General features: G+C 40.2%; 1 protein-coding gene across 1 annotated transcript; it reads right to left on the minus strand.

Moving 5' to 3' along the window:
* Positions 1 to 18,122: 18,122 nt before the first annotated feature.
* On the minus strand, positions 18,123 to 25,070 carry LOC116044520 (piggyBac transposable element-derived protein 4-like). Its single transcript, XM_031291786.2, has 3 exons — positions 24,106 to 25,070; positions 22,236 to 23,639; positions 18,123 to 19,208 (listed from the first exon to the last, which is right to left on the minus strand). The coding sequence occupies exons 1-3, from the start codon at positions 24,282 to 24,284 to the stop codon at positions 18,776 to 18,778; spliced, it is 2,016 nt and encodes a 671-aa protein (XP_031147646.2). The 5' UTR covers positions 24,285 to 25,070; the 3' UTR covers positions 18,123 to 18,775.
* Positions 25,071 to 25,489: the final 419 nt, after the last annotated feature.

A 25,489-nucleotide genomic window follows, 5' to 3' on the forward strand; every position in this document is an offset into this window, starting at 1 on the left:
CAAAAAGAAATAACAAATATACACACTCTTTGTAGTGCAAATAACGTAAGTGGCCTGGTGTTTATACTTGTGCGCTGGTGTGTGCGTCGAGCCGGCATGTGTGTGTGTGTGTGTGTGTGTGTGTGTGTGTGTGTGTGAGGAGTAGGTGATAGAGCGAGGGAGAAGTGAGAGAGTGACGGCGATTAGCTTTGGAGCGAGTAGCGACTCTAGAGTCATATATTAAGAGAAACAAAGTGTTTCCCCTGTTCTTTCTCGAGCAGGAAAAGTTAACCCTCTCCTTGATTTTATAACCTGTCTCTCTCTCGTTGACTGACTCGCTTGTGTTGTTCTTGTATGTCCGACTATGCATGCTTTCGAACACCCACCCAACTCTACCTCTGATTGGCTTAAAATGACATTTTACTCAACTTCAGCCAATTGTCAGCATTTATGCGCTTGTGTCGTGCACTGCCCACTAAACAAGGAAGAACAGTAAAAAAAAAAGTCTTTGCCTCTCGGCTCAAACCATGGATGTATTAAGAGAATTGGATACAGTGTTCGGCGGGAAGCCCCGTACATTAATTATCAATGAGAGTGCTCAAAAGCGCATAAAGCAAACATGGAGCTCGGCTCTTCCACATTGTTAGGCCATAACGCTGGTTGGCTCACGAGCTTCTCTCTCGTGTCTCTTACAAATGGCGAACTCATGAACTCGCCGTTTTCATTGTCTAAAATATTCACTAACGTTAAACATTGTGTTTTCGTTGTTCCCTATCGTTTACATGCTTAGCTAAATAAACGATAGATGTATTTAGCTAGACAACCAAGGAGATTTAATAATTATGTTGTGCTACTAGCTAGCTAGCTACTAACTAGCGCTAGCTAGCTGTTAGCCTGCAGTTTCGTTAACAAAGCTCATCCATGGCTTCATCCTTCATCCACGTTACAAGCTTTACAGCATACAGCCCTCAGATGTATCATAAGAGAGAACCAAGGCAATGTAATCACTATGTCTGTAGTAACGTTATGTAGGCATAACTAGCTATGTATAGATCTTATTACAGCCATGCTAGCTACCCCTGATGTTGGCAACTAGCTAGCTAGCCGATAGCCCGCCAGTTTGGGAAACGCTAATGACGTTACATCCACGTAGCTAACAGGCTTTACAGCATAGCTACATACATCCCTCGGATGTATCATAACTTCATAAGATAATACCATGGACGTATTCATAGAACACATGGTGAATTACAACCATTAGCTATATCCATTATTACAGCTAGCTACATGAGCTCGGGAGAACAGTCATGTGAGCGGGCGGGCGCAGTCCCGCGGCTCTGCTCGCGTCCACTATGCGCGTTCATCATGCCAAATTTAATAATTCTGGATTCGCTTCTAGTGAATGTTAAAAATGTTAAAAACTTAACGTTTTAAACAAGGACCCTTTCATATACAATAGCTTGGTGCTTAGTGTGTAGGCTACATGAGAGAGTGAGAGTGACGGTGAATGCGCTCAGAGCAGACAGCTGTCGGCTATCAGAGCAGAGAATACATCAGCAGTTTATTTGTTAAGTGGTAGTAAATGTACAGTGTAGGTTTCCGTTTGTCTCTGAATAAATTCTCCAGAAAGTTCCAGTGTCTTGCTTCTCAACATCACAACAAAACAAAAAGAGCCGCGGCAGTAGAGGAGAGCAGCAGTCAGCTGAAAAAACTCCGACACAGAGAGAGGAGACGAGAGGACGGGGAAGCCTGTCTACAAACCAATGAATTATAAGTATCTGGAGACGCAGCTCACGTATGTGATGATGGCAGGACGTAGTTTTGTCACGTATAGATCTTTAGTGCGCTTGCATAACTGCAGTGTGAAACCAAAACTTACCGGATCAAATGTATACAATGTAACAAAAACATGAACCTTGGTTCGGACTTTCATGTGTGAAAACGCCCTCAGACTCAGAGATCTAGTTGGTCTGATGAAAAAAACAGCTTCAAATATAGTAACGCGCAGCATTTTTTGGCAGTAACGGTAACGCCGTTATTAAGATGAGAAGAGTAATCAATTAGATTACTCGTTACTGAAAAAAAGTTACGCCGTTAATAACGCCGTTATTTATAACGTTGTTATTCCTTCATTGAAGAACATTCATAGAAAACTGAACTTTAAAATGTTACTGTCGTTGTTTTAGATTTTTGGGGCATTTTAGGCATTTATTTGACAGGACAGCTGAAGACATGAAAGGGTAGAGAGGGGGGGGATGACATGCAGCAAAGTGCCGCAGGTCGGAGTCAAACCCGGGCCCGCTGCGTCGAGGAGTAAACCTCTATATATGGGCGTCCGCTCTACCAACTGAGCTATCTGGGCAACCACTGTCGTTCTCTTTTTAGTGGTGCCTTTTATGTTTAATTCATTGTTCAATTTGTTCAATAAAAGAATGTTAGAAATGATTTCCTTTTGTTTGTTTCAAAATCAACATGCAATTTGTTGTATTTTAGAAGAATACTGAACGCAGCAGACATGCAGAACTGAGTACAGTTCTACTTATTTATCGCAAGTAATATCGTTATCGTGATTTTCAACGTTATCGCATATCGCATATTTTCCTCATATGGTGCAGCCCTAGTGCGAGTGAAGATGGCAGAGGGAGAGAAGTAGCGTTTGGTGAACAAGAAGGGGGGAGCAAATTCCGTTGTCACTGTTTTTTTTTTAAGTTCAGTACATGCAACATCTTTCCAAAAGTCAATGAGTTTAATATCGACCAAAATAATTGTGATTATGATTTTTTTCCATAATCAAGCAGCCTAACTGATGCATACATGCTTAGTTGAGTGCAATCCAAACCACAACTTATTTAGTTTGATATAAATCTGTGGTTCCCAACCTTCATGTCCGACATACCCCCAGAGCTACTGTATGTCAGGTGAACTCAAGTACCCTTTCATTAACGCCACCCGTGATGCTCCAAATGTATTAATTTAAGTTGATTTGAAACTGGATTTTATTTAATTATTAAATATATAAAAGTGGATATACAGTAACTTTACAGTAACTATTATTATTATTATTATTATTATTATTATTATTATTATTATTATTATATTATTTCAACCATTTATGTATTACTATTAGCCAAATATTTCAACTTCTCTGCTCGCTTTGTAACTAGTTTTTAGTTTTAGTGTTCAGGTGTTACAGCTGACTGACTGATGTATTTTTGTAATCAAATTGTAACTTCCTTCTTTCCTAGGCTATGTGGGTGAGTATTTTCAGAATAAGAGCCTAACCTTCTTCAGCAGACAGGCCATGTGGGTAAATATTTTCAGAATAAGAGCCTAACCTTCTTCAGCAGACAGGCCATGTGGGTGAATATTTTCAGAATAAGAGCCTAACCTACTTCAGCAGGCCATGTGTGTGTTTGGGCTGATGGTGAGACCCAGCGGTTCTGACAGAGACTCCTGGTACTGCAGACAGCAGGCGTAGAACTGGGACCAGAACTCCACCTGCAGCTGGCGGTAATCCTCCTGAGAAAACTCAAACTCTGTCACGCTGCTCTGCAGCTAAATGAGGGGGAAGAAAGGAGGGAGAGAGACAGAAATATTACCATCTGCTCTGTCCCTGTTTAACAGACTGAAATATGTAAAATCACAGCACAAAACAATCACAAAACTAAAAAAACTTTGTAGGGTGAACAATTAACTGCATTTGGGATAATATCCCGATATCAAGAATGTTTCAAAGCAGAAGTCCATATGAACGTTTTTTATTGCAACGGGAAAAAAGAAAGGAGAGAGGGGGACAGAGAAAAAAAGAAGGAAAGACGAGAGGAAACAGAAACCAGAAAAAGAAAGGAAGAAAGAAAGATAGACGGGAAAAAAACATACCTAAAAGCAAACATTTTTGTTTGTTTAAGTCATGTTTTAAAAGCATTTATTTGTTTGTTTTTTTGTTTGGTTACCCAGGTTTGAATGTAACTAAATTAAGCCACTGTCACTATAACCTGCACCAGCCCCGTCTGGTTTGACGCGTGAAAGCGCTACAGGGTTAAGCGTGATTTATGCTTTTGCGTTAAATCATTGCCATGGTACGTAGGTACATGGAGATTCCGATCCTACGCCATAGCCTGACGTCACCTCTCGAAACATTTAACTGCACGTCGCGGCGACGCAGGTCGGTCGGCCGTGGCTTGGTGGCGTTGCATTTCCCCCGACTCATTTCCTGGTTCTCCTTCTCCATAAACAACATGAAATCAAGGAGAGGGTTCACTTTTCCTGCTACAGATTTCCCACCGTGGTCAGAAAGAACAGGGGAGACACTGTTTCTCTCACTATGACTCTAGAGTCACTACTCACTCTGAATTTCAGGCCACTTACTTAGGCTACGGCGAGAGCTCTGCGTGGAGACTCCACAGAAGCATGAATCAGACTTTAGGGTTAGTTCCTGGGGTAGGAGCTGTTTTTATGAGTCATCAAGGACAAAAAGTGATGTTTAAACCCTGTGATGGAAGCACGTGACCGGCACCCGCAATGGTTGCAATAGACTGAGCTCCGACACTCGCCTCCATTTTTCATTATATAACCAGGTCTATTACTCATTCTTTGACGCCAAAACGTTTTGTCTGTTGTCACGGTGACTCGGTGAAACGCCTGCAGGCACGAAACAGCGGGTCTCGTTGTCGCCTGGGCTATCTACTCGTTCAGAGAAATTTGCTAGCATGTCGGTGGCTAAACGGAGCAACTGATATGGACACGTTCTCTAACATGGAGGAATTAATCGACCGGGTCTTGGAGAAGCAGCTATGTGCGCTTAAATCAGTGATCTATAGCACAGTGAAGGGAGTGCTAGCCGAAATTAATGCCTCGCAGCAACACATCGGGGCAGAACCTGAGATGCAGGAAATCATGGTATGTGAGCCGGACCAATCTGACTGCGTCACATTCAAGACCCAGCGGCTTCGGACGCCTTGGGAGTGACCCACGGAGAGAGAGAGAGAGTTCGCCTTTGCTGCAGGGTTAGTTACTGTATGTAAGTTTTGAAGCTGAGCTTTAAAGGGACACTTAACCAGACTGAAGGTGCATGATAAATGCTGGCTGGTCAGTTTGCAGTCTATGTTTGTTAACATTTAAGCTAGACTGAAAGAACATGAGGGATATGGTCTGTTCAGCTCATAATCTGCTTATTGCTCCAACAAGATTGGTCTGTTTTTCACATAGCTTAGTCCAGAAATTGTTCGAAGGTGTTTATAGTATTGTTCATGTTTAACGTAAGAATTCCTTAGACCTGTTTCAATTGACCTGTGACTTAATACAGGAGGTGTAGTTTTGAGCTGGAGTTTTGCGCAAACTGCGTTTGATATGGTCATGCATCTTACAAATAGGGGAGGGGATCTGCTGTCTCAGAGGGTTAGGGGATTTATTTTACTTATGTTTTTGTCACACCTTGCTCAGAGCTAACAGTTCACCCTTTACTACATTTTTTTCAGCAGGTAGGGTACTCGAGATATGTATGCGTGTGGATTCTGAATATGGCTGAGCTTTAATCCTTTCAGTTAACATCAGAGGGCTAAACGGGCCGATCAAACGAGCTAAATTCCTGGACTATTTAAGAAGGAAGAACATAGATGTGGCGCTCATACAAGAGAAATACTTTAAGGTTGCTGCCTCATCTAGTGACGACACCAAAACCAAGGGCTCCATTGCGTTGCTGTCGCGGAAATGCGCCCTCACCGTAGACAAAAGCAGTAAATATATATATTTTCCCGCGCCTAACCAATGAATTGCTCTCTCTCAACGAATATTCACTAATTATAGGAGGAGACATGAATGCAGTACTTGATTTAAATCAGGATAGATCAGGGGTCAATCACACCAAAGCCCAGAAACATATATAAGACATGTTCAAAACAGTTGTGGAATCCCACCATCTTTCAGATGTATGGAGGATGCACAATCCTACTAGCAAGGACTACACCTTCTTTTCCACACGTCACCTCACCCGCTCCCGCATTGATTATATTTTGTGCTCCAGTGAACTTAAGGCAATGTTCCACACGATAGCAATAGAACCAGCAATTCTATCTGACCACAATGCGCTGACATGTTATATATATGTTAGGAGAAAGATCTAGGAGATGGCAATTTAATAATTCCCTTCTCCAGAACACAGCTTTTGATGCAGAATTTAGAACCAAACTGGCTGAATTTATATCAATTAATACCGACTCAGTTCCTGATCCCGCATATACATGGCAAGCAACTAAAGGGTTTATTAGGGATTTCACATCCTCCTTCGCGGTCAACTTGAAGAGGAAAAGAGAGGCAAAGATTGTGGAGTTGGAAGAACGCTGTAAATCGTTAGAGCAATCTCTTAAGACTTGTTTTTCTAAATCTGCACATACTCTTCTAGTCACAAATCGAGCAGAGCTAAATGACTTGCTAAGAAGGAGAGTTGAGTTCATAATGCAGAGTGAGGCAAATTACTATTTTAACGGCTGTAAACCAAGCAAATTGCTAGCTCTGAAATTAAAACAAAGCAAATCCAGAGCTGCTATCAACAGCATCCACACAGACAGAGGCATCTCAACAATTCCTAAGGATATCAGCGCCACTTTTCAATCCTTCTACTCAAAGTTGTATGAGTCCTCCTGCAACTCAGATCCGATACTGTGCCAAGAATTCCTAAAAGAGCTAAATCTGCCTCTTCTTGACCCAGAGGAGGCAGAAGAACTGGGTCGACCTATAACGTCTGCATTAAAAACAGTTCAAAATGGGAAAACACCAGGGTTGGATGGAATTCCATCAGAACTTCTTCTACAGTATTTTGACATATTAGGACCTACCATTTTACAAGCTTTAACTTCAGCCATAGAGAAGGGTACTTTCCACCAACAAACCAACACTGCGCTGATCTCCGTTATGCCAAAGAAGGGTAAAGATCCTACGGATTGCTCAAACTACAGGCCCATCAGCCTCATCGGGACTGATATTAAGCCTTATTCCAAAGTCTTGGCTCTCCGCTTAGAGCACTTTATCGAGAAGCTAGTCCAGCCTGACCAATCAGGTTTTATACCCAAGCGTCATGCTGCAGACAATGTACGCAGATTATTTCATGTAATAGAAGAAGCCAAAAACCTTCCAACAACAGCAGCAGTTTTATCAGTGGACGCGGAAAAGGCTTTCAACCGCCTAGAGTGGAACTACTTGTGGCAAGTAATGGAGAGGCTTGGTTTGGGAGCCAAATTCATTGACATGGTACGTACTTTATATGCAAATCCCACGGCCATAGTCTCAAACAGTGGCTTGCACTCTCAGCCGCTCTCGACAGGGATGCCCGCTCTCCCCCATGCTGTTTGCAATCTCTCTTGAACCGTTAGCCCAAGCCATAAGGCAAAATAAAATATATAATGTCCAGATTAAATCCAATAGCACCTCAATATCATTATTTGCGGACGATATTTTGTTGTACATTTCTGATCTTGAGGACTCTATTCCAAAAATTCTTAAGATCTTCAACGAATTTGGCTCAATCTCCGTCTATAAAATTAACTGGAATAAATCTAATCTTCTTTTATTGAATAACAGGCATGTGGCTTCAGCCATTAGTGTTACAATACCAACCCAAAGCAAAACTACATATTTGGGCATCACCATACACACATCCCTACAGTGAGTTGTGCAGGACAACTATGAAACTATATTAAGTAGTATTCAAAGGGATCTGGCCAATTGGTCTGCACTGCCGGCATCACTACGGTCCAGGATTGCTGTTGTTAAAATGAACATAGTTCCTTGTGTGAATTTCTTAAGTACAATGATCCCCTTACCCCCACCAATACATTTCTGGAAGAAACTTGATATCTTAATTCGGCAGTATATTTGGAATAATAAACATCCTAGGCTAAAATACTCTACCCTGCATCGTACCACAAACACGGGAGGCCTGGCCCTCCCCAACCTTAAAGTGTATCACAGAGCCTTTCAGCTATGGGCCCTTAGAGTGTGGATGGACCCCTCATCTACAGTCCCATGGAGAGAAATAGAGCAAAACCTCACTGGAAGTCTAAGACTGCAAGACCTTCCCTTTACAGGTGTGTGTCCAAAAAGTGTATGCTAGCCTATGGCCCTATTATTATCAACATATTGACCAACTTTAAACAGGTCGAGAAGCAACTACGCTACACCAATAAGTGGCATTTGAACACCCCAATTTGGCACAACATACACTTAATGTCTGGTAACAAACCTTTTGTTTATAACCAGTGGAGTGACAGAGGTATTTATACTCTAGACCAGCTATTCAGTGATGAAGGTATGTTATGGTTTTGAAGACCTGAGAGCTAGTGTTGAGGTCCCTAGGACATCCTTCTTCCTTTATCTTTGCTTAAGGTCAGCCCTAAAATGTTATGGAGTACCATGGGGGAACAGTCTTGAGATGTACCCAATCATTAAATGGCTTGTTGATTCTCCAGTGAGAGGATTAGTGTCCGGGATTTATGCTAAACTGATGCAAGTATCCGTAGAGAACTCCCAATACTAAAGAAATGGGAGCGAAAGTTGAGCTCGGAGGGGAACGTAATTAATTGGGAGACAGCTTGAGAATTTGGCTAGCTGGATCAACCGCGACCAAGAAACCCCACCCCACTTGCTTTGTATAAAACAGTGGATAGCATATTTTCTGGACATAGTTATGCTTGAGCTCTCTACAGTAGACTAGGTCGATTTTCAGATAATGTGACACCCTCGGGCATTTTTGAGTAAAAGTTGGCAAACAGACTTTTCTAGGGGTATTTTTTCTGCTGAATCCATTTTTTCTGTTTGCCAAGCTGTATCTCTTATGTGAAACTCAGTAGAGCGCAAACTCCAAGATGACCTCTAAAATGTCAGGAAATTCCATATTTTTAAACTTTACATCAATTAACGCGTATAGAAAGTTTATTTAGGTGGGAATTAAGATACTTGTATGTGACAATGATAATTGCATTATTTCTCATTGTAGTCATGAAAATATGTTTTTATCCTTATATTTCAAATGAACAAATAGAATATCTAAAATGCGAGAGTCACTTGTTTGGAGTCACATGCCTACTATTGTCTTTGGATCAAAGTGTGTGAATTGAGTTTGGAGTTATCCAAGAGGTTTGTTATTCTACTTTCTATTTCTTTCTGCAGTTATTTCCACACATCGTATTTTTCATCACAATTAATTTCTATATCCAAAGAGCGACATGAACCGACACAAAATATTTCCAGTTGTGGAATTGTACCCATGAAGTTGGTCAGATTATAAGATCACCATTATGGAAGCTGTATGTAGTTTGAAGCATGACCGGTCAATGCCATTGGATTCTTGCATTATATGCCAAGAATCCAAGAAAGATAAGCTATACAATGCGACAGAACAGGGCCTTTTGACACTAAAAGCAGCTGCACAAAGTAGAGGATAAGGAATACATATGACTTCATCAACCTAGAGCGGGAAATTCAGCTTGTTCCAGTTGAATTTGGACATGTTCCTTTGACAACCCTGCTTTCAGAACCTAAAGAACATTCACTGATACCAAAATACACGGCCCCTGAATGGTTCATGGAATTGATCCACGCTGCATTAAAACTGAGAAGTGACATACTTCAGCATACAAAGGTTTTGTAGTAAGCGAAGAGGAAATGATAACATGCGTTCCAGAGAGCCTCTTCATGTTCCTTCGCTTAATGTTTGGGGGACAAGGTCTCTTAGAAGTGGATCATCAGGATTTTCTGATCATCAGAATGGGTGGCCTGCATACATCTCTAACCTTCCTGAAGGTGATTAGCAAACACATGCAATCTTTGGTTTGATGCAAGCATGGATTGAAAGTGGACTTTTTGGTCCAGGTACAGCAGAACAAGTCATCCTCTGCAAAGGGGAGTCTTACTCCAAGCAATGTGGAGAATCCTAATTCCAAAACTCATGAACTTCATCCAAAATGAAAATCAGGCTCTGAAGCAGACGCTGGAAGAGAAATCAAGCAGTGAAGACATTGAAGATCTACTCACATTCCTGGCTACCAAAGAGTTCCTTAATGTTCTGTCTTCTTTTGAGAAATCAAACATGAATTCGAATTTCAAATTTTGGTGGAGCTACATGGAGATGGTGGAAATCTTGTTGATGTTCACTTGTGCTCAACAAGAAGGCAATTGGAAATTCCACTTGCATTCCTTCCAGCGAATGATTCCTTTCTTCATGACATACAGGCACACCAACTATGCTCATTGGGGAACAATCTACCTTAGCTAGATGCATCAACTCCCCCCAGAAGTCCAGGAAGAATTTGATGAAAGGAACTTTGTTGTAAAACGCACTGGCCAACCATTCAATGAAGTGGACCCTGACCAGAGTCAAGAATGGCTGAACGGCCAACCAGTGGTTAAACGACAGTGCATCACTGGTTGGCCGTTCAGCCATCCGTCGAGCACATTACCAAACTGCTTTGTGGCGCCAAGCAAACAAGCGGTATCCTGTCCATCCTCCGCCAGAGACATAACCCTAACCCAGCACTTTAAAACACCACTAAGCCATGTACAATAGCTGCATGGCTACAAACCAAGGAAATTATCCAAAAAAAAAGTTGAAGCATCAAAGATGCAGACCTGCCAACCTTGAAAAACTTTTTTGAGTAGCAACTTATTGTCGAAGTTCTGTTTCATGAACATGGCGGCACGCACGCGGAGAAAATGTGCCATTACCACTGTCTTTGATGTATTTTTGGCTTGTTGGGCATCAGTATAGTGTGTCCTTTAGTTCACATGCTTACCAATCACTTCACCTGGTTCTAGACGTAGTCATTAGTCATAGCCCAGGTTACTTATGATCTCTATAATAACCTTACCCTCCATAATGTTCCTACAGTAGCCTACAGTCTTATAATAGTCTCCAAAATACTGTAATACTTTTATAGTATGTCCCAAAATACTAGGCCTATAGTAGCCTATTTCTATAAGATTACTATAATATTGTTCCAAAATTGGCCTAATATACGATTCCTGTAATTCTTTTTCGTGATGGTTTGTACAGCCTAGGCTACAATGAAAAAGTCACATTTAGCAAACAAACACGACCAATATACAGGGTACCCCCAGGATCCTCCAACTTAAATTCAAGGCTTTTTAAGACCTTTTTAATACCATTTCAAATGAAATTCAATGCCAACCATTCCGACAGAAGTATGACGGGAAAATGTCAAATCTGTATACATTTTAAACCCTAGAAAATAATTATGTACAAGTAGGCTACTTGAATTAAATAAAACAGTTTATTTAAATTATCAGTCATATTTAAGACAATGTATTGAATCATAATATAATCCAATAAAATAAGATATATTACACTGCATAATAGACATACTTTTACTTTTGGTACTTTATAAGTATATTTTGATAATACTTTTGTACTATTACTTAGGGAAGATGTTGAATGCAGGACTTGTAACTGACAAGTAATTTGTAACTCTACAACACTGTTTTTTCTAGTTTTACTGCAATACATGATCTGAGTAAGTCTTCCACCTCTGTAAATCACCAACAACAGTCGTGCATGAATACCTGCAGCAATGTTACAGCGTTTTGCAGCTCTGCAACAGTAGCAGATAACCTTTAACGTTACCTGCCGGTCACATGGTCTCTAAACAGTCTGCTCACAGTGAAGTCCTGCACGGATCAACAGATGTTAGAGTCCGGCGGCTACTCGCTCTGTTTGTTAAGACGTACACATCTCCAGTACCAGTCAGAGAGGCGCGTTTACTTTGTGTCTCGGTCCTCCGGTGCGACTAGCAACGGGCTCCGCTTCAGTTTTTAATTAGCCTACATTAGTAACAGTTAATGTTGTTACGGTATGAACTTAATCCTAAGAAAGGCAAAAAAAAATGCAAGACTTTTGTAACGAAATCCAAAACTGAGACAGCTACTGCACGTCAACCGTCAACGAGTGAACTCAAAGCAGTCACCGGATTTTCACGTAGTTTAAAGTGACAAATCATATCACCGTATTTTGATGTCAAAATGCGTATCTACTACGCAAAATGCGTACAGGTTGGCAGGTCTGAAGATGCGTCACAAAAAAGGCGTTGAAAACAAAACAAGTCACTTCTCACCTGTAGAGCTTTAACTACAGCATTAGTTTCTCACCTGTAGAGCTTTAACTACAGCGTTAGTTTCTCACCTGTAGAGCTTTAACTACAGCATTAGTTTCTCACCTGTAGAGCTTAAACTACAGCATTAGTTTCTCACCTGTAGAGCTTTAACTACAGCAACTCTTATAGTTTACATCAGCTGATCAATGAACCAACACGTGTGTGCTCTACCACCCAAACCACGATTGACCTTGTCCTAGTCTAGGATAACAGAAAGTGGGGTTATAAAATATGGGTTGAGTGACCATTCTATTATTTTCTGTACTAGAAAGATCAAGCAAGCAGTGCTCAACTGTCATACTTCTATAAAAACCCGGTCACTGAAAAAGTATAGCAAAGAAGCGCTGAATGGCTGTTTAAATAGAATGAACTGGTCTACGGTTTTACAATGTAGTGATGTGGACAAAGCTTGGTGCATACAGAACGGTGCATGTTTTTAGAAGCTGTAGATAAAATAGCCCCATACAAAGAAATTAGAATAAAGCAGAGAACAGAACCCTGGGTAAATGATGACATCCTTGAGGCAATTAGGATAAGAAATAGGAAGTATGGTAAATTTAGAGAAAACAAGGATCAGCAGAGTTGGGCTGATTATAAAAAGGCAAGAAATGAAGTTAACGATTAGTGGTCAATACTAAAAAGGCATATTTCAATGAAAAAATTGCTGAATACAGAAATGACTCAGGAAAGTTATGGAAATCCCTTAAGCAACTTGGCTACAGTAAAAGGCTAAAAACAAAAAACACTAATATCACTCTAGATCTTGGCAACAATATTACATCAGAGAAGGAGACCGTGGCAGATGGCTTTAATAAGTATTTCTCATCTGTTGCCAGGAAGCTTGTGGAAAAGTTACCTGGCCAGACTGGTCAATATGGTGAAAGTCATGTGCAGGAGTTTTACTCTCAGTTAGGTGTCCAGGTGGGGAGTTTCTGTTTTGAAAAGGTGAGGGAGGCACTTGTTCTTGAGAAGCTGAAGAGGCTTGATGGCTCTAAAGCCACAGGATTAGATTCTATTCCATCTAGATTTGTGAGGGATGCCTCTGAGATCATTACTCTGAGCATTACTCATATTATAAACAGGTCGATAGAACAAGGATACTTTCCCAATGACCTTAAGATTGCCAAAGTGATTCCATTATATAAGAAAGGGAGTAAACTAGACCCTGGTAATTACAGACCTGTCTCAATTCTTGGTTGGCTGTCAAAGATAATTGAAAGGATCATTTTTGAACAGATTGATAATTACTTAAAATCACAAAACCTACTTTATGAGTTCCAGTCTGGCTTTTGTAAATCACACTACGGATTCCTGTTTACTGTTTCTAACTGACTATATAAAAAGAGGTGGATAATGGAAACTTCTGTGGCATGGTCATGTTAGACTTACAAAAAGCCTTTGATACAGTCGACCATTGTGTTTTAATGTATACATTGAAATCCATGGGTTTTAGTGAATTAGCACAGAAATGGGTGGGCTCCTATCTGGAGAATAGAATGCAAGTAGTGGACATTGGGGGGAAAATGTCTCATCCAAAAGGCATGGACTGTGGGGTACCTCAAGGGAGTGTTTTGGGTCCACTTTTCTTTCTGCTATATATAAATGACTTAAAGTCTGCTTATTCATGCAGTCTTTTTTTATATGCAGATGATTCTGCACTGATTGTTTCTCACAAGGATAAAAATGTGATTGAAAGCAAACTTAGCGCAGAACTTCTAAATGTTAGCATGTGGATGGCTGATAACAGATTATCACTTCATTTAGGGAAAACCGAATCTATATTGTTTGGAACAAAGATAAAGTTAAAGAAAGCCTCAGGTTTTAAGGTCCTAGCTGGAGATATTGTAATTACTGCCAAGGAATCAATCAGTTACCTTGGATGTATGTTAGATTGCAACTTATCGGGAGTAGGTCAGGCCCAAAAGGTAATCACCAAAGTAAATCAGAGAGTCCGCTTTTTGGCCAGAATATCAAAGTTTTTGGATGAAAAAACAAAGCTAATTCTGGCAGGAGCTTTAATTCAGCCTTATTTTGATTATGCGTGTGGCTCATGGTATAATGGTGTCACAGGGAACCTGAAACATAGGCTTCAGACATCTCAAAATAAATTAATAAGGCTTATTTTAGACCTTCCAATTAGAACTCATCTGGAATCTTCCCACTTTGAAAGGGTGGGATGGTTGAAAGTGGAGGATCGAGTGTCTCAGATGCAGCTGGGTATGGTACACAAAATTGTTAATGGAGATGTTCCCAAATATTTTAGAAATTATTTTAAGAGAGTAAACGAAGATCACAGGTACTCCACTAGGGGTAGCCCAACTGATTTTGTACCCCCCAGATTTAACACTAATCTGGGCAAACAGTCTTTTCTTTATACTGGAGCTACCCTTTGGAACCGTTTACCTGGTACACTCAAGACAGTCAGAAGCATAGGCAGTTTTAAACAGAGGTTGAAAGAGGCTTAGATGCCAATCGTAGTCATTATCATATCATAGTCTATTTTTATTGTTCATTTTTCTGTATAATGTGGATGAGTTTGTTTAATGTATAATGAATGACTGATGTGTGATTTGCTGCCTCTTGTCTCCTCCCCCCTGCCCTTAAAGGGACCACAATGGAAATAAGTCTTTGGGCTTTATTGTGTCAACCCTGACTATTTATGTATTTTTAATGTATGACACATGTACTGTTTCATATTTTTATATTTAAGTGGTCAAATAAAATCAATCAATCAAGCTTTAGTTACTTTACACATTAAGATTTCTGCACACAAAACACATGTAGTTAATAAAATATGTTTTATTATAAACGAAACAGAACTTACAGAACTTTTACTGTAACAGAGTATTTTTTACAGTGTGGTATTAGAACTTTTACTACAGTAAAATAATCTGAATACTTCTTCCACCGCTGGATGTTTTAATGACAGCTTTAGCATTAGCAGCTACATTAGCTTCATTAGCTAAACATCGCTAACGTCAAACAGCGTGCTAACGGCGCTAGCTGTTGTTAGCATGTGTGCTAAGCACAGAGCATATGACACACGATAAATATAATAAATATAAAGCAGAGAACCCGGAGAGAAGAGCGCTGTAACGGGCGGATCTCTTACCAAAGTCTATGGTAACCTCTCTGGACCTGTGCGGAGCACCGCCGCCGCTGTCTTTTTTATTTTTTATTTATTCAGAATACAGTTTACAGATATTCAGTCAAGTTCACAGTTCATAATCAGATAAAACTATACATAAATAAGTGCAAATAATATAATATGAAAGTAAGTAAGAAAGTAATGAATTAAACAGAAACAAATAAAAAGATACAAAGGTACAAAAGTGACAGACTTTGAAAACATCATTAATGATATAGACAGCGGGAGCTCTTAATCAAACAACCTTCAGCAGACATCAGATATTAAAATAGCTTTCTTATTGGATACCATCTTAAGACACTCAAAATACATGTCAAATTCAACCTGGAATAATCTAAAACATGGTGTTGATCTGGAAAATGTTGCCTTGTGGATATGGAACTTACCTAATAAAATAAAGAGATTTACAATTTCTATTGTAGTATATGAACATTCTATAACTTCCTATAAACTTTGACTTAAGAATTGGTATAAGGAGATGTATGAACTTTACCCCACTTTTACTGAAAACATCTGGAAACTGTTAACATGAGCAGAGGTCCCCCCAAGACAGAAGAGTCCTTTTTTGGAGCTATGCCAGATAAAAGGCATCGATTGGTCAGTTCTCTGTTCTAATCATATACTTACATATATCACGTCCTATGTTAATACAATGCACAGAATATATACTGTGTTCACACAAAGAAAAGGCTGAATGACTTTTTGGAAGAATTCGGGTTGGTCGTTCTCCAAGCTCTCTGCAGGAGTTTGTAAAATTGATGCTGAATCTCTGATTGTAATAACCTTTTTATACTCAAGATCAGTGTCAGCGGATTCCTCTTCATACAACATCACAGCATTACTATTAAAGGCACTACAATTTTGGCGACGAGGATGGGATTGATTTGCGTCTCCCGGGTCATCGTTTCATCATGGGCACCGTCGAACTGATTCCCGCTTCATTGGCCGGCTTATGAGGTGAGCTTTTTCACACCTTTGGGCGCTGGTCAGTTCGTGTGTGTGTCTCTGTGTGTGCGTTGAGGGATTGCACCGTGTCGAACCTGTGTGTGTGTGCCATGCGGTGATTGCTGTGTGGTGGAGGTTCCGTTCTAAATTTTATTTGCATTGCAAACACAATGCAAAAAGGGGGGAATAAGAGGAAAATAAAGCAAAGGCTTAAGGAAGTTAGAGAAATAGAGAAAAGGGAAAATAAAGTAAGGGATTAAGGAATATTCACATATATAATGTGAAAAGGCTTTAAGGAATAGTCAAATTGGATTAAAGGAAACAGATGATAACCCTGGCCAGGGAAATTCGGCTTGAACAACATAAAGAGATAGAGAAGTAAGAGGAAATGAGAGAGAATAAAAGGAATAAGAACAAATAACCGGAATAAAGAGATAAGGATAACGCCGTTAATCTGATAAAAAGCCCTTTGAAGAAAGGCGATCTTAGGATGGGCCACAAATCTTGAACTTTATTAGGTAAAGTTTAAGTCTGTTTTGGGAACAGGAGGTATAATAATATTCAATTGTATGTTCCCACTCGATTCATGGTTGACGAACCTATGTCCGAAGCGACCGCTCATTGTATGAAATCTATACCTCAAAGTAGCAAAATATTTAGGAAAAGAAATGATAAAAGAAATAAGAAAAAGAAAAGAGGATGGATGGATAATGTCGCCTTTTTGTGTGTATGAGAGAGTGTGTGTGAACGGTGTTTCTGCTGTGTGTGCTGTGAAGTGTGTGTGTGACAGCACTGGGCTGTTTCTCTGTGGTGTGGGGAAGAGTCGTAGCCTAAGGCAGGATAGGCCTAGTCTGTTCCTTATGGTTAAAAATATAAAACGTATGAGCCTTTTAGGAAGGACTTTGTTTAATCAGGTAAAAATATAAAATCTTATGAGCCTTTATTGGGGGACTTTGTTTAAAAATCTGTTAAAATTATGAGTCTCCTTTGAGAGAATGTTCTTAAATGTGTTAAAATGTATGAGCCTCTGGAAGGACGTTATGATTTTGTAAAGAGGATTCGTTTTAGATAAGAAAATAAGTATAAGTCTGCAGATTAGAATAAAATAAGTGAGGAAGGAAAGAGTGAAAATAGACTATAGTCAGGGTTCGAATTATGATTTCATCTTTGTGGGGGTCTCTTTAAAAAAAACAAAAGTAGGCCTAGTCTATGAGCAGCAAATTTTGAGCATTAACCCCTTAACACTCCTGTAAAATTTGCCAAAAACGCCTATCCAAGGCATACCTATAGTAAATTGGAAGCTGTTCTTGAACCATTTGTTCTACATGCATGTCTATGGTTTCTTTTGAAAGGTAACACTCTGAGCCTTCTTTTCCAACAGTTAGAATTACTGTAAGTGCTATTGGCTTTGAGTAATAGAACTTTGAATGTACTGGAAAATATTTTTTTTATGTCCGCCTGAGTTCTTTTTTATAGAAAAATGCCTGTAGATGACTATTGCTGGGACATATTAGCCTGAAAACACAATGGGGCTATAGCAAGAAGTCTTACATAGTCCCAGTTGAAATTTCATATCAGTATTTCATAAAATGAATATTTTACACCTGTTTTTGTATGGGTATGTGTCTAGGCGTTTACAAAAACGGACATTTTGGTGACCCTAAAAAGGACCCTTGGTAACGATGGTCACATACCTAGACTAAAAAGACTGCTACAAATGAACAGTTGACATTACAGTCATCATTCAGGGCTCTATTAAAAGGTTACATTAAGAGGTATCCTATCTAATATCCAGAATCACTATCAGTATTTCTGACACAGAGTAACAGAAGCATAAACACAATAAATTGCCGTTTTGTAACTTTGTGTGTAAAAAAAGTCAAAACAAGTGGTAAGGTGGAAAAGTAGTGTATAAAAGGTAACACAATATTTACAGCTATTAACATATCTAAATACACATATTTACAATTATGTATGTACAGGTTATGTGCTACATGCAACAAAGCACAAAGAAGGACCCTTTGGTAAAAAAGGGTAAAAAGATGTCAAATAAGTGCTATGGTGAAAAAGTAGTGCAAAAAAAAGCATTACTATATAACTATTTACACATCTAAATCAACATATATTTACAGGTTATTGGCAACATGCCAGACATTGTAACAATCGCAAGCGACAAAACACAAAGGACATTTGAAGGAACCGTTGGTAAAAATGGTCAACAAAGTAAAACAAGTGCTATGCTGGAAAAGTATTGCAGGTACTACTATATAACTTTTTACATACACATATCTATAAATTGCAGGAACCCAGCGAATCAAATCCATACTTCACCGTTAACCGTCAAGCCACTAAATATATACATATGTCCCATAAACATAAACCTGTATGGAAAATGAGCACCTCTGCTGATGTGTTAAATTTCTTAACGATCAGATGACATGAGACAACACCGTCTCTCCCTCTACACACACCGGGTCTGGTGGTTGATGAACGCCGATATGTGGTGCAGGCACAATTTCAACAGGCACTGTACTAGTATTTACAATTACAGGTCATTGGCAACATGCCAGTCATTATAACAGTCACGGCCAGCGACAAAGCACAAAGGAATATCGCAGGAGGAGCACTTCACTGGTGTCTTTGCATGACACTGCCTGCACTTCAGCCGACCAGCAGTGCTGTGCCCACTGATATGCACTGGCCTGTGATGTGCTCCACGTGGAGCAGGAGGTGGTCCGGGTGTGGCTGTGGAGGAAGACCCCGCCTCTGCCAGCTCCACTGCGAGCGTCTCTCTGAACGCCTTCTGATGCAGAGGTACCTCTCCTTTGCCAATTGCAAGGTCCTTCTGGAGGAGGAAGGCGTTCACAATTGCGATGTCCATGAAGTGGTAAAACAGAGTCTTGTACCACCGTTGGGTCTTGTGCAGGACTTTGTAATACCCTATGAGGGCATCTGAGTGGTCCACTCCACCCATGCACCTACAGTAGATGAACAGACAGTATACAAAAACATTAAGTAAGTAGTAAGTAAGTAAACTTTATTTATATAGCACCTATCACAGACAGAGTCACAAAGTGCTTTACATGCAGCAAGATTAACAATTTAAAAAAAAAATAATATAAAATAAACATACAAACATAAAAACAATGATATCTCATTCAAGTGAAAGCTTGTCGGAATAGGAGTGTCTTTAGCTGTTTTGTAAAATAAACGATAGAATCGGTCACACGCAGCGAAAGGGGCAGGGCATTCCACAGTTTGGGAGCAACTGCCTGAAAGGAGCGGTCTCCCCGAGTTTTAAGGCGGGTTTTTGGGACCATCAGGAGATTTTGACCTGAGGAACGAAGCGTGCGGAAAGAGGAGTAAGGGGTCAACAAATCAGCAATGTATTTCGGCGTCTGTCCATGTAGTGCTCTAAAAGTTAACACTAGAATTTTATAGTCAATTCTGTATTTTACTGGAAGCCAGTGGAGAGTAAACAAAATCGGGGTGATGTGTGCCCTTCTGTTTGTTCCTGTTAAAAGCCTGGCTGCTGCATTTTGCACCAATTGAAGGCGGCTCAACGAAGATTTATTAAAACAAGTAAAAAGAGAATTACAGTAATCTAACCGTGACGAAATAAAAGCATGAATGATCATCTCCATGGTAGCTTTGGGAAGTATTTTTCTCAATTTAGAGATATTTCTCAAATGATAAAAACAATTTCTGACCAACTGTCTAGAATGACCATCCAAAGACATCGATTGGTCGAACAAAACACCAAGGTTTCTTAGGCTCAGCTGGAAGGAGGAGTCCAGGGAACAGAGGTGTAGTTTGATTTGGGGTAGTATATGTTCTGGAGCAATGATCAATGTTTCAGTCTTTTTTGTATTCAGTTGTAGATAATTGTTGTACAACCAAGTCTTAATGCTTGACAGACATTCCAATAAATCAGCTAATTTACCAAACTCTGATTCTTTGAATGAGCAGTACAACTGAATGTCATCAGCGTAAAAGTGGTAAGACACATTATTAAAATTACGGATTATTTCACTAAGAGGGCTAACATACAATAGAAACAAAAGAGGACCTAAAACCGAACCCTGAGGAACTCCGTATGACAAAGGGGTCATTTCTGACAAGATGTTGTTAACAGACACACAAAATGATCTATCACTCAGGTAAGAGGTGAACCATTTAAGAACAGTCCCAGAAAATCCCATTTCATTCTGTAACCGATTTAACAATACTGTATGGTCCAATGTATCAAATGCAGACGACAGGTCAAGTAAAATCAACACAGTGTACTGTCCAGAGTCAGCAGCCATCAGAATGTCATTTGATACTTTAAGAAGCGCAGTCTCAGTTGAATGACATTTACGAAAACCTGACTGAAATTTGTCAAGCAAATTTTTTCCATCAAGAAATGTAGTCAGCTGGCCCGCCACCACTTTCTCAAGTATTTTAGATAAGAAAGGCAGTTTAGATATAGGCCTGTAGTTAGTTGGTTCAGAAGAGTCCAAATTAGGTTTCTTCAGTATGGGACTAACAACTGCTTGTTTAAAATGGCTGGGCACAGAACCGGTTAAAAGGGAAAGGTTAATCATTTTAACAACATACGGTCCAACTAATTCAAACACATTTAATAGCAATGAAGTCGGCAATACATCGAGCGGACTTGAAGATGGTTTCACTTTACTTAACAGGCCCTTAATATCATCTCGAGTGATAGGTGAAAAAGTATCCCAGGAGTATGAGACTACTGGCCCACAGGATAAGATATCAAGAGATGGGTTAATAGTAGTTCTAATTTCTTGCACCTTGTTTACAAAAGCATGTAAAAACCTATTGCAATCAGACTTTGAGTATACAGGCACTTGGGGAGCGGGGGGAGAGACAATCTTAGATATTGTATCAAACAGGACTTTAGGATTTTTCTTGTTCAGAGTTACCAGATTAGCAAAATAATCCGACCTGGCCTGTTTTATCATAACATTAAGCAGTGTGATAAGCTCCCTCAGATGCAGTCTATGTACTTCCAGACTTGTGGATTTCCACAAACGTTCGACTTTACGGCACTTTCTCCTGAAAGACATTATTTCTTCATTTATCCAATGGCAAGAATTTTTAGGGAACGAGCTTTTACTTTTCAGGGGAGCAACGTTATTTAAAACCGACAGACAATGATTATTAAAAGACTGAAGAAAAGATTCAGCATCACTACAGTTATTAAAAGAACTAGGGTCAAATGACTCAGAAAATTTCACAGCTGTAGTTTGATTAATAATACGTCTTTGCAGCATCGGTCTACAAGGAAGGCAGTCCACATTTGAAGACAGATTGAAAAATATGCAACAATGATCTGTCACATTAATGTTCATAACACTCAGTTGGTCAATGCTCAGGCCTAAAGAAAAAACAAGGTCCAGAGTATGGCCTTTTGTATGTGTAGGACCGGAGACATACTGTTTAAAATTAAATGATTCAGTGAGTGTTAAGAACTCAGATGCCACAGTACATGAAGAGTCATCGATATGGAAGTTAAAATCCCCAAGTATCAGAACACTTTCAAGTTTGATAATTGAAGATAAGAACTCTGCAAAATCATCTAAAAACAAGCGAGCAGGACCAGGAGGTCGGTAAATTAAAACACAGTAAAATGAATCGGTATTTCCAACCTTAGTCATCTGTAGCTCAAAGGAGTCGAAAGAGTCCGAATTTATCATCCTGCAGCAGAAACGGTCCCGGTATACGAGTGCGAGTCCACCTCCTCGCCGCGACACCCGCGGTGTCCCAAACACAGAACAGTCCGGAGGACACAGTTCATTTAGATGGGTGTACTCCATTTCTCGCTGCCAAGTCTCAGTAAGGAACATAAAGTCAATATGTTCCTTTGTAAATAAATCGTTGAGGATGAACGCCTTGTTGGCAATGGAGCGCGCGTTAAACAATGCAATGTATACAGCAGACAAATATAACATTTCCAAGAGCATACATGAAAATGTAGTTGAATATATAGTACGTACCGGTTGTAGTCCTGCACCACTGGTGGAACTGAGACGTCCTTCAACTGCCACTGCCCATCTGCAGCTTTGACCCTCCTCTGCACTGTGTCCTCTGCGTGGGCTGTGTGGAGGGTTGAGCACAGAAAAACATCCCTTGTGTCTCGCCACTGAACAAAGAGCAGGGAGTCATTCCTGATCCAACGTATGCTGCCACGAGGAGATTTTGAGACCAGAATGTTGACCTTTGACCTTGGGAATCCGATTCTGTTTGTGCGGATGGTTCCGCATGCCCAGATCCTCTTCAGAAGGAGGTCACGAAACAGGATTGGACTTGTATAAAAATTATCTACAAAGACCTTATAGCCGGTGCCCAGCAACTGTACATCAATTAGCTCCATCACTGCCTCATAACTGAGTCCCTTACCACTGTTTCCCTGGCACTTTCCCTCATAAACAAAAAAGTCCCATGTATAACCGTTCCTGGAGTCTGCCAGAACAAAGAGTTTATAACCCCAGCGAACAGGCTTGTTCTTCATGTATTGTTTCAAACCAGTGCGGGCTTTTGAGGCAACCATTCGCTCATCAATGGAGATTTCCTGGCCAGGGTGAAAGTTTCTTCTGCAGGAGTCCCTCATCTCCTCGTAGAGCGGCTTTATCTTAGCCAGACGGTCGTAGGCTCCTGTGCCTCTCCTTTCCTCATTAGCAGCATCACCCACAGAGCTGCTGAGGTGAAGGGACTGGGAGATCCTGAGGAACTTTTTACCGGTCATTACCCGTCTCGGGAACGGCAAGCTATAAAGATGACCCCCACGCCAGTAATCAGTGAAAGAAAAGCATTTGACTACACCCATGTAAACAATTAAAGACATGAATGCAAACATGTCCTGCAATGTCAGATCAATCCACGGGATAGAGGGTGTTGAATGGTGTGTTGAGCCACAGTGGTTGGTGTTTTGAAGTATTGTCTTCAAAACAGAGTTGGTAAAAAACAGTTGAAACAACTGCAGGGCTGTGTACGTAGCAGTACGTATGAGCTGGGGTCCTGGGACATTTCTGGGTCTGAAGGTGGGCTGTGGTGGTGTGATGTCTGGGACATCGACATCATTCCACCTCTCTTCAGATGGGCTGCTTGATCTGGCTTGACTGCAGCCTCTCCCTTTTCCTTTACCTCGTCCTCTACCTCTTTGTCTCCTGCTGTTCTGAGGAGTTGGAAGATGAGCCTCCTCACCTGATGAACTGTCCTGCTGCTCCACGCCTCTCCCTTTTCCTCTACCTTGTCCTCTACCTCTTGGTCTCCTGCTGTTCAGAGGAGTTGGAAGATGAGGCTCATCACCTGATGAACTGTCCTGCTGCTCCACTCCATGTGGCCACTTGCTCACTGGTGCAGATGTAGCAGGCTCCCAATCCATATCTACATCACATTTCCTATAATGTGAAAATAAAGAAATAACAGTAATTACAAATAATGTTCTGAATGCTAAGTCAACGAAAAATATTAAATGTGTAGATATTACCATAGATATTTACATAAATACAATAACAGCTGCAAACTTGTGACGCAGTATTTACTCAAACGTTTCCGTTTGCAACACTTCTTGCAGTAAATGTGGTGCAACAAATGTGTAATGTTAGCTGTGGAGCTCTCAGCAAGCAGAGTAGAGAGCAGGGTTTAGATGAGAGACAACTTTGTCTGGCTCGTTTAGTGTAACGTTAGCATGATAGCTTGGTGAAATTAGCAAGCTAAGGTTAGCTTGGCGAACTATCCATTCTCTAAATTAGTAAACATTTAAATCATCTAAACACTCTTCAATAGTCAAACTGAAGCAGACGGTGAGCTCCAGGTCACAGCCTGTCTAATTATACAGTAACGTTATATAAGTAAAATACTCACTTGTCGAGAGTAATGTCTCCTCCCTCTAGGAACATGTCCTCTGCCACGGAGTCCATGCAAGACATTTCACTGTCTTTCTCAGACATTTCCTCCTCTGACTTGTCGCTTTCACGTGGCCGAGTACATTCCTCCACTGCTTCTTGGAGGGTATATCTTCTTGACTTGCTAATTTTCGCCATTCTCAATTTCTCGTTCGGTTTTGGTTTAGGATGTAGAAAGTAGTGGGCCGTGTTTTTATCGGTGTTTGCACTACACAGATCATTCCTTTGTTTAGGATTGTAACTACCCGCGAAAGCATCAGTTCCCCGTTCATTGGCTATACAAAACGTCAGTCATTGGCACAACCGGTTGCAATTGGCACAAAATAAAAAGGCGTGCACCTTCTTTCACCGCAGGCACTCGTTGGCTATTCTAGGCTGTAGACGAGACCAGGAAGGTCCTATTGGTTCAAGTGAGGTGTCAATCGAAAGGTCAGAGTGCAGGGGCCATTTTGATATCAGATACCGGCAAAAAAATATATGCAAACAAGATTTACTCCAGGAAATACAGTAAAATATTAAATAACTGCCGCGAAATTTGAAATTTAAAAACAGCTGTCCGTGGATATATTTTAATGTCATAATATGTTTGGACTAAATAGTTTACTGGATTTGATCGTCTGGACCTTTGTCAATGTAACAAGACCGTTTTTGTCAGAATATTATGGATCTGTGGATTACAATGAGGCTTCAAAGGTGAGTTACCTCAATTTTGTAGTTGTTTGTTACTCAGACAGAGGCGATGATTGTACCTGCTGTTGTTATCATGTCTTGGAATAGTTTGTATCAGTGAAATCACAAGAGTTGTAGCTTTCCAAAGATGTATGGCATGAGTAACTACTTAAACATAGGAGTTGTATACATAGCAACACGTGTTCGAAAGACGCCGACGGCCCGTGGGCGGGCCGTCAGAACGCTAAGGGGTTAAACATTTCATTTCCTGCATTCAGGTGAATTTTTATGCACCTATTTACCTTTTTCTGACTCAATGTATGCTGGATATATCTTTATGTAAAGGGAAACAGATTACAATCCAAATATAAAAACATAATGCAATATATTACAAAAGGCTGTCAGGCATTCTGTATTGCTATTTATTCTCCTGTAGATCGACTTTTCTAATTATATCTGAGTCAGCACACATAATTTACTCCTCCCTCCTCTTTTGCATCTTTTGTTGAGGAAGTAACCTCCTTAAATGTGAACATGACAATTATTCACCTCAATGATACATGAATTCATTTTAATGAATTAATAAACCCCTGGACTGTAATATTTCAGATGTTTGAGCAAGATTACTGCTCATGTTCAAAACTTTGTGCACATTCAAAATATAACTCATCTGT

The sequence above is a fragment of the Sander lucioperca genome, chromosome 8 (genome assembly GCF_008315115.2).
Source record: "Sander lucioperca isolate FBNREF2018 chromosome 8, SLUC_FBN_1.2, whole genome shotgun sequence".
NCBI classification, from domain to species: domain Eukaryota; kingdom Metazoa; phylum Chordata; class Actinopteri; order Perciformes; family Percidae; genus Sander; species Sander lucioperca.

Bases quoted from the DNA above. Each gene is read 5' to 3' on its own strand.
- LOC116044520 (XM_031291786.2), bottom strand. From the start codon at position 24,284: ATGGCGAAAATTAGCAAGTCAAGAAGATATACCCTCCAAGAAGCAGTG. The intron at 23,640-24,105 runs GTGAGTATTTTA...TTCACATTATAG, and splicing joins GGAGACATTACTCTCGACAA to GAAATGTGATGTAGATATGG. The intron at 19,209-22,235 runs GTACGTACTATA...CATCTACTGTAG, and splicing joins GTGGTGCAGGACTACAACCG to GTGCATGGGTGGAGTGGACC.